The sequence below is a fragment of the Letharia lupina genome (assembly GCF_014066315.1).
Source record: "Letharia lupina isolate WasteWater1 chromosome Unknown contig_5, whole genome shotgun sequence".
Taxonomy (NCBI): Eukaryota; Fungi; Ascomycota; class Lecanoromycetes; order Lecanorales; family Parmeliaceae; genus Letharia; species Letharia lupina.
The window spans coordinates 2,117,545-2,130,073 of record NW_023502974.1 but is presented as its reverse complement, the minus strand read 5'-3'; the positions used below and the strand labels follow the sequence as shown (position 1 = coordinate 2,130,073).

Below are 12,529 nucleotides of genomic sequence, written 5' to 3'. Positions count from 1 at the left end.
CAATATTCCTGTCGCATTTCTGCAATTTTCTCCTCTTTACTTTGATGTACTCTTTGGACAGCTTGCAATTGAGGTTCAACGAGACATTGAAGCTACTGTTGCGAGTGGTCGTATCCTACATCAATTGGATCGCCCGATACGAAAATCCTTCGTCTTGGCTCTCGCGCCCGCGTTTAAGATTACTCGTACTCCGGAAAGGCTGAAAATATGCCCGAATCTCTGACCCCAAATTTCACTGCTCTCTCCGTTGTTGACCTCTTAGGTGATGTCGATAACCACTACCATTCTTACTGTACATACATACCTGTCACTATCCTAGGTGTTGCCCGCCATTCTTTACACGTTCACCGTCATTCTCCAGAGGTCGACTTCAAAGCGCCCTCATTCTCATCCTCAGAAAGCACCAACAAAACATTGCATCCCCCACTCTACACCGCTAGAAACATCACTCGCTTCCCTAAGAGCTATACCACACATCCAACGCATACATGCCAACGCTCGCTGACTCATGTTGCGGTCACACCTGACGATGAAATGACCGACGCCCCTGGCTCTCCTCCCGGTCTGACCGGATCCAAGTCTTCCAAATCTTCCTCATACCGTTCCTCTTCTTTGTCCGGCCCAGACGGCATTCTATCTGATATTACCCACTTTGAAGACATTGGTCTTGACGGAGATCATCTCTTCGGGCGGAATCTACATGGCATGGAGAAACCAATGCGGCCCGTAGCCGGCGCGGCCCCCCCAATGGCTACTATGCGAGAGCTCACAAATGCTGGAAAGAACCGGCCTTACCCCCTATTGCAAGGTCCGAAGAAAGAACATTCCGCGACTTATTCTGCCAGTCTGCCAATTCCAGGACCACCAAGAAGAGGCTTGAGGAGCCCTTCGACTCCATCATTAGCTATGGCAGCCATGAGCAATCGCACCCTGTCTCGGAGCCCATCTCCCAATAATGTCTGCCCAGTGTCCAGACCCATGTCCAACCCGGCAGCGCCTCGGAGACCAAGTTTAGCCCCAATAAAGGCGATGAATCCGCAAGCCAGACGTGGCTCTTGGCAGCCAAGCCGGAAATCTATAAAAGAGCTAGAAGCGGAATATAATGATTCAGACGAAGACCTTCCCGATGATGCGAGTCTATGGAATGTACCGCTTTCTCCTCGACCCCCCGCTGAGCGGACGACCTCAATATCTGCGTCCAATTCGCCCAAGATTTCACCTTGCACAAGTCCGGAACCATCCAGTCCTCTTCACACTTCCTCCCGTAATCATTCCTCGCAACCTCCAAGGACCGCTCCAGTCCTCAGAGCAAACTCACCACTGGCGGGCAACATGACTTCTCCACCCTCTTCACCAAGGAAACCGAAGACCTTGCTACGAGGTGCTTCTACAGGAACAATGCCCGATCATTTCGGTTTTGCTGCATCACGCACAAAATCCTGGAACGTAGCACTATCGGAGCTCTCGGAAGAAGCTAAATCGCTGACAGAGGCATTCGAGAACCATGCTGTCTTGGCCGAACAGCAACATGAGGAGGCCGTTCAGAACGGGGAAACGTCCTTCAGACCAAGCCTGGAAAAGCTGTCGAGGTCGAGGACGAGCACGGTGGAGCTTCCCCCTCTCCGAAAGAATAACGTTATGATTGATCCACTGCCTATAAGCAAAGAAAAGGAGAAGGTGCTTAGCAGGACGCGACCAAGCTGGCTGCCTCCGAAGAGCCAAAAAGAGGAAAAGAAGCACTTGAAAGAGTACCAACGAATGATGGAGTTTTCTCTGGAAGCCGGTACGTCGAATGCTTTGTATTGATCCTTTTCTGTGCTAATGTAGAAATTCCAGAGAGGAAAAGAGCTGCGAAAGTTGCTGATTCTCAATGCGCCAAAGACGATACCAAAAGCGCCCTCCTTCGAATATGGGAGGAACATGTACTTCCGAATTGGGATCAAGTGGTCCGAGAGCCCCGCACTCGTGAGCTTTGGTGGAGGGGAGTGGCACCAAAATCACGAGCTCAAGTCTGGCAGAAAGCCGTTGGAAATGAGCTTGCGTTGACAGAGGTCACATACAAAAAGGCTTTGCAAAGGGCCAAAGACGTGGAAGCACGACTTGTAAAGCCGGGCAAAGAAGAGCTGGATAAAGAGAAGGTCTGGTTTGATGCCATCCAGAGGGACGTTAGGGTCGCTTTTCCGGAGCTCAAAATCTTCCAACCGAGCGGCCCATTACACGGTGATCTGGTCGATGTTCTGATGGCTTACTCAATGTACCGCTCGGACGTCGGCTACAGTCACGGCACTCATGTAACATCCCACCTAACTGTCAATATTCCTACAGACCAGCTAACATCATACCAGCTCATCGCCGCTCTTCTCTCCCTGACCCTTCCTGATCCCACCTCCGTCTTCCTCACCCTTTGTAACCTCCTCAATCGCCCCCTACCGCTTGCCTTCCTGACGGGCGATCCATCTGCAACGGCCAAAGCCTATTCCCTCACTGATGCTTTGCTCTCTCACAAATTTCCACGTCTTCACGCCCATCTCTTCGACCCAGCACCCACTGGACTCGGCCTCACAGCGCACGAAGCGCTTGAACCTATGATGCGCACGCTTTTCCTAGGTCCTGGAAATGGATTAGGTGTGGAAAGAGCGGTCAGAGTGTGGGACGTCATGGTGTTCGATGGAGACGGAGTCATCATAAGAACAGCGGTGGCTGTTTTGGGCGCACTGGAAGGGAAACTATACGGAGGCAAAGAAGAAGTCCTAGGGGTACTTGGTTGGGGAGATAGCACGGGCAAAGGTGCGTGGGATGTTGGGGGTGAAGAGAGCTTCATGGCATTGGTGAGAAATGCTGGCAAGGAAGAGAAGGGAAAGGATATGTAATGAGCTTGATGATGGGTGTTAATATGAATGGGCCTGGGTGTATATAGGTTCGATTCCTTTGCAGGGTACTGTGCGTCTTGGATGAACGCCAGCGAGCATAGCGTTTTTAATAGATAACATTGGCTGATAAAATGGTTCTTAGGTCTTGGAATAGTAATTCTTCCTCGGGCGTGTCATTGTGATTGGGGATCTGGAATCTGAGAGTGATCGTGAGGCTAAGGTACCTTAAGCGAGGTGAATCTGGGAGCGGGCCACACCCGGCACTAAGATAATATGTGCTGGGGCGCGGGCTTCCCAGTAGTGAAAAGCTTGCCGAGTACTGGTTTTTGACTATATTGGATTCTCAGAGAGACCCCCTAAAACCCCTCGGGTCCTTCAAGAGCTCTTTAAGGGCTCTCCGAAGGCTTCTGTCGGAGGGGCTGTCAAAGCAAGCTCGAAATTTGATTATTTTAATACTATTTGATTAATTTCGAGCTTACTTTAATAGCCCCTCCGACAAAAGCCTTCGAAGAGCCCTTAAAGAGCTCCGAAGGGTTTAAGGGGTTTTAAGAGATCTAACTTCTAAGAATTAAAAGAGCTTTTAATTAATTCTTAGAGGGAGACCCTCTAAAACCCCTCTTCCCTCCGAGAGCTCTTCGAGAGCTCTTTAAGAAACTTCGAAGGGCTTATTTAAGGGATTTTAAGGAGTCTAATCTCTAAAAATCGAGAGAGCTTTTAATTAATTCTTAGAGGGAGACCCCCTAAACCCTTCTTCCTTTTAAGGGCTCTTCGAGGGCTCTTCGAGGAGCTTCGAAGGGCTTAAGGGGTTTTAAGGGGTTTAACCTTTAAGAATCGAGAGAGCTTTTAATTAATTCTTAGGGGGAGACCCTCTAAACTCCCTTTTTCTTCGAGGGCTCTTCAAGAGCTCTTCGAGAAGCTTCGAAGGGCTTAAGGGGTTTTAAGGGGTCTGATCTCTGAGAATCGAGAGAGCTTTTGATTAATTCTTAGGGGGAGACTCTCTAAACCCCCCTTCCCTTCGGGGGCTCTTCGAGAACTCTTCGAGGAGCTTCGAAGGGCTTAAGGGGTTTTAAGGGGTCTAATCTCTAAGAATTGAGAGAGCTTTTAATTAATTCTTAGGGGGAGACCCCCTAAACCCCCCTTCCCTTCGAGAACTCTTCGAGAAGCTTCGAAGGGCTTAAGGGGTTTTAAGGGGTCTAACCTCTAAGAATTGAGAGAGCTTTTAAAGTATTAAAATAATTAAATTTCGAGCTTGCTTTAATAACCCCTTTAATAAAAATCTTCGAAGAGCTCTTAAAGAGCTTCGAAGGGTTTAAGGGGTTTTAAAAGATCTAACCTCTAAGAATCGAGAGAGCTTTTAATTAATTCTTAGAGGAAGACTCTCTAAAACCCCTCTTCTCTTCGAAAACTCTTTAAAAACTCTTCGAGAAGCTTCGAAGGGCTTATTTAAGGGATTTTAAGGGGTCTAACCTTTAAGAATTAAGAGAGCTTTTAATTAATTCTTAGGGGGAGATCTCCTAAACCCCCCTTTTCTTTGAGAGCTCTCCGAGGGCTCTTCGAGGGCTTCTGCCGGAGAGGCTATTCTCGCGAGCTCGATAAATCTTAGTTTTTAGTATATCTTTACGAATACTTTATCAAATTTCATTTTCGCTATATTAATTAAAAGCGTATAATTAACTCTATAACTCTATAAACTTATTTTATTATTATTTATTACATAACGTTAAAGAAATTAAATAGAATAAATTAATAAAGTTGATGTTCGAGGTTCAGCCTTATAATACTTCCTCTTTTAAACGTACCCGTATGCACCCGCTTTTAGCTTAGAAATGAAGAAATAAGATAAGTTTTAGCTTCAAAATTGTCACGGTACGCCAAGGCCTCCTCCAGAGCCACCACCCAATTGGGCCTAGCGTGGCTTGGCACCGCACATATCTGCCTTGCAGGCACATAGAATAATCAACATCTTTTACACCACCATGAATTCATGACCCAGTCATCCATTTCCTTGACAATTGGTAGCCACACCTAACCCAGGTCCTCTTCCAAGTCGTCTATACCGTCACTCAACCCGCAGTCACGATATACCGACAGTCAGCCCCCGCGCTTCCGCTACGCAGCTAGATTCAGTCTACGCAAATCAGCCAATCAGTCAATCCTTTCATTAGGCCATTTGACATCACATCATGTCTTCCAACAGCCAGATAATTCGCGGCTTCACGGCAGAGCAAAATCACTCCTTCACGAATATCCTTCTACCAGCGCTTCAAGTAATGCTTCGCCAGGCATTCGACAAGCATTTCAACCCACTGCAGCCACAGCAAAAGCAGTCAGTCATAATGCCAAAGCCGGCACAGCCATCAGAGCAGGAACAAGAGCATAGGCCATTGCAACAGGCAAATGTGGAGAAAACTGCGGAGAAGACTACGGAGAAGAACAAGAGCACGGACAGCAGCAGTCCTATTCAAGCGGGCACACTCTCTACAATTCCACACCAGGCCACTATGCAGAATTGCGGAGAACCTACCCCTCGCCTCAGCAGTACTCCACTTTCTACCTCGCCTCTCGCCTCTCTTCTCACTCTCGCCTCTCCGCTCGGCTACATTCGATATGCGAAGGATATGGAGGCTATAGGCCAAGGCTAGGTGCATGGATATATGGACGGCGCACGCTTGATGTAGCTATCCAGAGATGCAGCCACGAGGACGTGTCTTTTTTTCATTCTTTGCGGGCATGTTGTCACGGTACGCCAAGGCCTCCTCCAGAGCCACCACCCAATTGGGCCTAGCGTGGCTTGGCACCGCACATATCTGCCTTGCAGGCACATAGAATAATCAACATCTTTTACACCACCATGAATTCATGACCCAGTCATCCATTTCCTTGACAAAAATCACGGAATCTAAAGATTTGATTAGTCAACTTTAAATTTATGGTTGTCGAACATTTTGTGATTTTAGTCTTGAGTAATGAGAAAGCAAGCTTTCCAACTAAAGTATCGCCTGCAGGGTTTTGAGCTAAGGTAGATGTAGCTAAGAAGAAAGCCACAGAGGTTCAGCGAAGTCCGTGGGCCATGCAGAATCCAGAGTTTGAGGTAAGATAAGGTACGAGTACGACCCCACCTCGATATCTGGCTCCCTTCTCTATGTATACTCTTCATCTCTACATGCACATATAGCACATATATTCATTCATTCCCCATCCTAAATACTCCGTAATTACCATCAGGTCTCGCTCCGAGCATGTGCAACAGAATGAAAGCCAGATACTGAATCATCCACATCAACCCAACCCCTTCTCCAACCTCCACACAACCTCACCTCTCCCTCCACAACCCCCCAATCCCACCCTGCGCCTTCCCGCAATGTCCTGGATCAGCAAACAGCTCGAATTAACCCCCACTCACTTTGTCTACCTTATCCTCTCTGCCTTTCTCCTCCTATACGCCCTCTTCTCAGCCTTCATCCGCAACCGACTCCACCTCTCCGAACCCCCACTGGCCACTCTAGTCGGCATAGCCTTTGGACCCCAAGGCGCGAACCTCATCAGCTCTGTACGATGGTTCTCGGACGACATCACGCAGGAGGCAGCGAGGGTTGTGGTTGGGCTACAGTGTTTCACCGTCGGCGTGGAGTTGCCGAAAGCGTACTTTTCGCGCCACTGGAAAAGCGTGGGCATGATGTTGGGGCCGGTCATGACCTTCAGTTGGCTCATTACCGCCGGCTTCGTATACGCTGTGTTGCAGACCAAAGTGACGACGGCCCTCATCATCAGTGCGTGTCTCGCTCCTACGGATCCCGTGCTGGCGGCCAGTGTTCTGGCCGAGAGCACCTTCTCTAAAAGAGTGCCGAGGAGATTGAGGCACATGCTCAGTGCCGAGAGTGGATGCAATGACGGCGTTAGCTTTCCCTTCCTGTACATTGGCATCCTCTTCCTCGTCGAGCAGACGCCGGGAGCTGCGGTCAAAGAGTGGGTTCTTGGGACCGTGCTATGGCAATGTACGCTCGGTCTACTGATCGGCCTCGTCATCGGCCACTCTTTCAATCGAAGCCTGCGATTCGCGGAGCGCTGGGCTTACATCAGTCCCGCGCCTTTCCTTGTCTTTTACTTCCTACTCGCCATCTTCTCGGTCGGGATCGGCTCAACCCTGGGCGTGGACGACTTCCTCGTGGCCTTTGGAGCCGGTTACGGTTTCGCATGGGACGGCTGGTTCGCGAAAAAGACGAGGGAAACAAACCTGCCCGAAATACTAGACCTGCTGCTGAACTCGAGCATGTTCGTCTACTTCGGTGCCATCATCCCGTGGAGGTCCTTCACCCCGACGGAATTTACACCCTCGATCACGCCGGGCCGATTGGTGGGCTTGCTGATCCTCATCCTCCTCTTCCGCCGCATCCCCATCGTCCTGGCCATGAAGCGCTTCGTCCCCGACATCCGAACGTACCGCGAAGCGCTCTTCTGCGGCTACTTCGGCCCCATGGGCGTCGGCGCGCTTTTCCTCGTCATCGAAGCTCGCGCCATGCTGGAGAACGGCACGTCGATACCGGACGCGCACCCGCCCGCGGAGAACGAGAACAAGCAGGCTATAGAGACGGTGTGGCCCGTGGTCTGCTTTATTGTCCTGGGATCGACGATGGTGCATGGGCTTTCGGTCGCGGCGATCAGCGTGGGGAGTCATTATGCGCGGAAGGAAGGGGAGAGGGCACCGCTGATTGGAGGCGAATCGGATGGCTTGTACGGTATGGTTCATGAGGGAGGTGGGGGAGAGAGCGAGCCGAGTGTTAGTGGGGATGAGGACCCTGATCCCCCTGATCATTATTGATGGGGGTGTGAAATGCATAAGTAAGACATTCTTATGTACAAAGAGAATAAAAAACCCCCCGGCTTTCATGGTGGCAGATCCACTATCTGGCTCATCATCTCAAGCCATCACGCCCGCACAGGCCACATTTGCCAAATACATCAACCCTCCATATCCCTCGCCCTCGTCACCCCCTCAACCTGTCCACCAACCGGCGCTCCGCATTCCGAGCAATGAGCCCGCTCCATCGGCATGGCATGCCACACCCTCCAATCGCAAACTACGGCACGACACGGTCAGTCGGTAACACGTACAACCCGCCGTATTACAAACTCACCGGACGGCCATTGGCGTAATTATACCAGTGACCGGAGCGCGTAGCGAAGCCTCGCATCGCCGTCTTGACAGCCGCCATCGCCTCCTCGGTAACCTGATCGTGCCATTTTCGGCGACGGAGCCTGATGGACTGACTCATCGATAGCTGCGCGTAGGGCATCTGCGTTCCGGAATCCCAGCGCACATTGGTCTCTGGTGTTCCACTACCAAGTCTTTTGCGGAGTGGGAAGGATCTTGGTCTCTGTGATGTCCCGTTTGTCGTTACAACTGTGGCGGTGTTGTGGTATGAGGAGGTCTCGGGGATAGGTGGAGGTCGGGACAGCTGAGTTGAGACACCATCTATTTTCGGCTCTCCGTCCTGTTGCAGCAGGCCAGTTGCGCGGCCGACTATCGCGCGAAGCTCTGCAATGCTTTTGCGGAAGACATGGAACGTCACATGATGTGCATCAATACCCGCAATAGCTACACGGTTTTCGATCGAGCTGATCAGACCCGGCAGATGGTCATGGAACGCAGCCCGTTGCTCTCTTCGGAGCAGCTCCCGTAGGCCTCTTAGCGTTGCGATAAGAGTCGTTTCGAGGATCGCTTTAGGATCAGGAGTTGCCGAGTCGAGGATTGGCTCGAGGCTGGAGGTAAGCAGCTGGAAGAAAGGATATTGCTCGGGGTCCATTTCTTCCACTGATGGAATTGTACAAGCCACCGACGGCAGTACCGACGGACAAGCGATCCAACAATGCATAACGGGTAATGATCAAACGAAAGGGCTGGGCCAGTGTAACGAATGTGCTGTGGCCATGAGCGTATGCTTTCATGCCCAAGAGTATCTGAATGTGTTGACGACGGCAATATTCATCATCGTCACGGTCGAGGGGGAGCATCTGCTCTCAATCCTGATCATCTCCATTGAGAACTGTAACAGCGCCACTCCAGAGCCTTTAAATCGTCCTGTTGTCATTGGGCTGTGGTGGGATCTTGATGAGTCCAAATACTTCCTGCCATCTTTCATCTGCAAATCCCAACAGCATTGCTGAAGCACTTACGCGTGGCCGCAATCCATGACAGTGACCCTTGAACAGTATCCGATACTACTATGGGATGGGATGATAGGTGAAGAGGCTTATCCACGTTCAGAGCTTGCGGGCCAAGAGCGACGTTTGCACGAATCTCAACATCTTGGATTGATTTGCTACCGGCACCTGCAGGTCTGCAGGAAGACTTATAACCCCTGTGACTGGAAAAGTCCAGTGCCGAGGTAGCTAATCGAATCAGTCAAATTCGAAACCATCTTATTTAAGTCTGTGCTCAAAGTCACAAGAATAGAAAAGGATCGCCGGTCACAGCTAACCTCTCGCCACTATCTACATCGACCGCAGGCATATCAACGTTGGCGCCGCTCAGCCTGGGCGGCTCAGGAGCCGACTGCCTTCTCATCCTTTCACTCTTTGAAAGGCTCATTTCTGCGTAGGCCCAGTCATATCGATCGATTTGGTCTCCGCAAAGATACTTCGCAACGGGAGAGACTTCGACCGGTATATGTGGGCCTGGCTCCGAGAGCGTGGGGTAGGTTTTGACGGGACGGGAGGGTATGGGGTTTTTGAGCCAGGAAAGGATCTCGGTCAGGCGGGCTCCGAGCAAGAGAGTAGTTTGAACGGCTAGAGATCTGAACTTGGTAATGCTTCGAACGGGCCGAGAGGCGATGCAGCCCATTTTGATGCGTGTGGCTCTGGGTGAAGAATTGATCGCTGGTATGATGGAACGAGAATGGGAACTGTTTGACGCTCTCGGCTTGGGTAGGGGGGTGAGTATCTTCAAGGCGAGACGAGATTGTACGAACGATATCTCAGATGAGCGTTAACAGTACAGATGCGAGAAGTATATACAAGTGCTCAGCATTTGGCGCCATTGTTGTGGTGTCTCTTTATTGGACAAGGTTTGTTGTTGCTACTCTTGTTCATTTCGTGATCGAGGCTTTGTGGATGACTTGTCGATTGTTTATTGTCTTGTCTCATCAAAGCGTTCCTCGGTGTTTTCCCCTACCTCCCTTGTCTCAAGATGAAAGACAAAAGCCAGGGGTCCGGTCACCCAAGGCGCATTTTCCGAAAACTTGGCAGTTGCCGTGGTACAGGCTTACCCAAGCTTGAGATCCCTGCGCAAAACGAGAGGTCATGTACCCATGAAACGGTATACTAGATCTCCATGAACTTGCAGATACCAATTTAGGCCGGCGCTCCAAGACTCTGACTTTTTGGCCAGCTTGCCAGACTCAATGGGGGTAATGGCTTGCTTCAATGAATGACTTGATGAGAGTCGCTACGAGGTTGGACACGGTGATACGGAACAAACCAAAGGTATAGCGTTCACACATGGCATCTTCAGGTATCAAGGACAATGAACGCGCACTTTCAAAGCTAAAGACTACAGCATGGGTGCACTAACTCGAAAAGTACAGCGTATCCCCCTTGGAATAATGCACCGCCTGACTCTTGACCCTGGGGCCCTGGGCATACTGCACCTTCTGATCCTTGCGCGAGGCCTGCGCGCCCTTACTGCGGGCGTTCAGCTGCGCGTACGCGTCCCCGTACCTTTCCGGATCGACCGGCCGTACACTCTGGCGTGCTTTGTACGGCGTCGGCGCGCGCTTCTGTCCGCTGCGGGCGTTCAGCTGCGCGTATGCGTCCCCGTACCTTGCCGGATCAACGGGCGGTACTACGGACGGGTGTTGATAATGGGGTACGTATAGAGGGATGTTGGGGTCGAACGGGCGGGATAGGCGGCTGTTGTTGGGCTTTCGGGGCCCATCGGTCTGCCTTCGCGGCCGGGGGACGGCGTTCGAGGGACGGGACGGTGCGCAGCCCATTTCGGTGGTTTGGTTGAGGAGGGTTGTTTGGTGTTTCGGTTGGAGGTTGGGGAAGTTGAGGATGCGGTAATGGTTTTGAGAAATTGTACAGAGAAGGGAAATGGATATGGTGTGTAATAGCAGATGGGAACTGGGACAGCTAAGTACGTGGTTTTCGTCAATGTGTCGTCGTCAGACGGTATAATGCCAATCTTCTTTCAGTCGACTCGCTGTCTTTGTTCCGAACAAGCTCTCCTATGTCTCTCCTGGAGATCTCATTGTCTCTTGTTTCCCTTCGGTACATGTCTCATGGTGAAGACAGAATCTACGATGCCGCTCATCGCGTGAAAAGCTTTGTACTCGCAAATATGTCAATGTTCCTTTGCCAATGTGTCTTGCACAATGGTGCACATTGGCCTTCGTGCACATTGTTCTTCACAACAGAATACGAACCTCATTGTAATTCGCAGGTGTTATACTTGCCTTCTGTTGCCATCATATATATACCTTCCGCCTCTTGTTCTTCAGCTCCTCAGCATCACTTCCACCGCATCCCTCCCAACAGCTCGACACCGCCAAAACCAATCTAAATATATAAAGATCGCAGACAGCAACCAAAAAAAGATGCCATCACTCCGCACCCTCGCCGCTCTGGCCGCCGTTCTGGCAACGGCCACCGCCAGCTCCACCACCTTCACGAACGCCGCCGCCAAAGACATCTGCTACATGGCGGAAGTGTCGAGCGGGACCTTCCCCGGGACCACCCCCTGCGGGCTCGGCGCCGGCATCGCGGTGAAAGCGGGCCAGACCACCACCGTCGCCCTCGACCCCGCCTTCAACGGCGCCCTGACCGCCTGGACCGACGGCGTCCGGGGCGCGCGGTACGAGGTCAACTTCGCCGCCACGGCGGGATCGACGTGGTACGACGCCGACTACCAACTCGGCATGAGCGACGGCACCCTCGGACCGTCCGACCACCGCCGGCTCGCCGACGGCCACCCCTCCGCGTCCGGCGAGCCCGACACCCTCGCCAAAGCCAACGCCGCGTGGCCCCAGACGCCGAACCGGGCCGCCCTGCTCGCGTACCCGGATTACATCAAGCAGGGATCCGACGGCGGGCTGAGCTTCGTCTACTGCGACGGCGATGCGCCACAGGTCGTGGTCGAGTTCTTCCAGGTCACGGCGGAGTTCGACGCCTATATCGATGCCGGGAGCGTGGCGGGGGTGACGCCGGCGGCGGCGGATGCGGAGGCGGTCAGGATGGCGGATGCGCAGAGTTTGCAGGTCGATACGCAGGATATGCTGATCGTGGCCCACTAGGGTGAGGGTGAGGGGTCTTGGGTGGTCGAGTGATGACGTCTTGGAGTTTTGATCTGTTTGTTCCTTTCCGGTCCTGGGGAGTATCCGACACTGGTACGGTCTTTCAATCTGGTAAAGCACGTTGGCTCTTCTTTCTAACGTGGTATAATTCCATTCAACGGTATATACATCCGTTTGCATATTCTCCGTCATAGTAACAATATGAACTTAGCAAGTACTGCTCGCAATTGAAATCTTAGGATCTACGAGTCATGCTGAATTGAATTTGTGATCCGTGCTTTGAGCATTGATTTACTATCACACTTGTAGTTTGATATCTTGATGACAAATGACATATGATAAACCGAGACTTTGACCGATTATACAGTG

The 12,529-nt window shown here is 51.5% G+C and overlaps 5 protein-coding genes across 5 annotated transcripts; 4 read left to right on the top strand and 1 right to left on the bottom strand.

Annotated features, from left to right (window-relative positions):
* Nucleotides 1–207: 207 nt before the first annotated feature.
* HO133_008832 (uncharacterized protein) lies at nucleotides 208–2,870 on the top strand (the record flags this gene model as incomplete). The annotated part of the gene is made up of 3 exons (XM_037299695.1): nucleotides 208–1,783; nucleotides 1,837–2,291; nucleotides 2,346–2,870. 3 exons carry the CDS (start codon nucleotides 208–210, stop codon nucleotides 2,868–2,870), a joined length of 2,556 nt encoding a protein of 851 aa, XP_037155696.1.
* Nucleotides 2,871–5,053: 2,183 nt separating this feature from the next.
* On the top strand, nucleotides 5,054–5,512 carry HO133_008831 (uncharacterized protein; the record flags this gene model as incomplete). The annotated part of the gene is made up of 1 exon (XM_037299694.1): nucleotides 5,054–5,512. One exon carries the CDS (start codon nucleotides 5,054–5,056, stop codon nucleotides 5,510–5,512), a length of 459 nt encoding a protein of 152 aa, XP_037155695.1.
* A 719-nt stretch (nucleotides 5,513–6,231) lies between these two features.
* Nucleotides 6,232–7,689, top strand: HO133_008830 (uncharacterized protein; the record flags this gene model as incomplete). Its single annotated transcript, XM_037299693.1, has 1 exon — nucleotides 6,232–7,689. The coding sequence occupies one exon, from the start codon at nucleotides 6,232–6,234 to the stop codon at nucleotides 7,687–7,689; it is 1,458 nt and encodes a 485-aa protein (XP_037155694.1).
* A 304-nt stretch (nucleotides 7,690–7,993) lies between these two features.
* HO133_008829 (uncharacterized protein) lies at nucleotides 7,994–10,861 on the bottom strand (the record flags this gene model as incomplete). The annotated part of the gene is made up of 4 exons (XM_037299692.1): nucleotides 7,994–8,682; nucleotides 9,045–9,208; nucleotides 9,350–9,629; nucleotides 10,441–10,861. 4 exons carry the CDS (start codon nucleotides 10,859–10,861, stop codon nucleotides 7,994–7,996), a joined length of 1,554 nt encoding a protein of 517 aa, XP_037155693.1.
* Nucleotides 10,862–11,464: 603 nt separating this feature from the next.
* HO133_008828 (uncharacterized protein) lies at nucleotides 11,465–12,160 on the top strand (the record flags this gene model as incomplete). Its single annotated transcript, XM_037299691.1, has 1 exon — nucleotides 11,465–12,160. One exon carries the CDS (start codon nucleotides 11,465–11,467, stop codon nucleotides 12,158–12,160), a length of 696 nt encoding a protein of 231 aa, XP_037155692.1.
* Nucleotides 12,161–12,529: the final 369 nt, after the last annotated feature.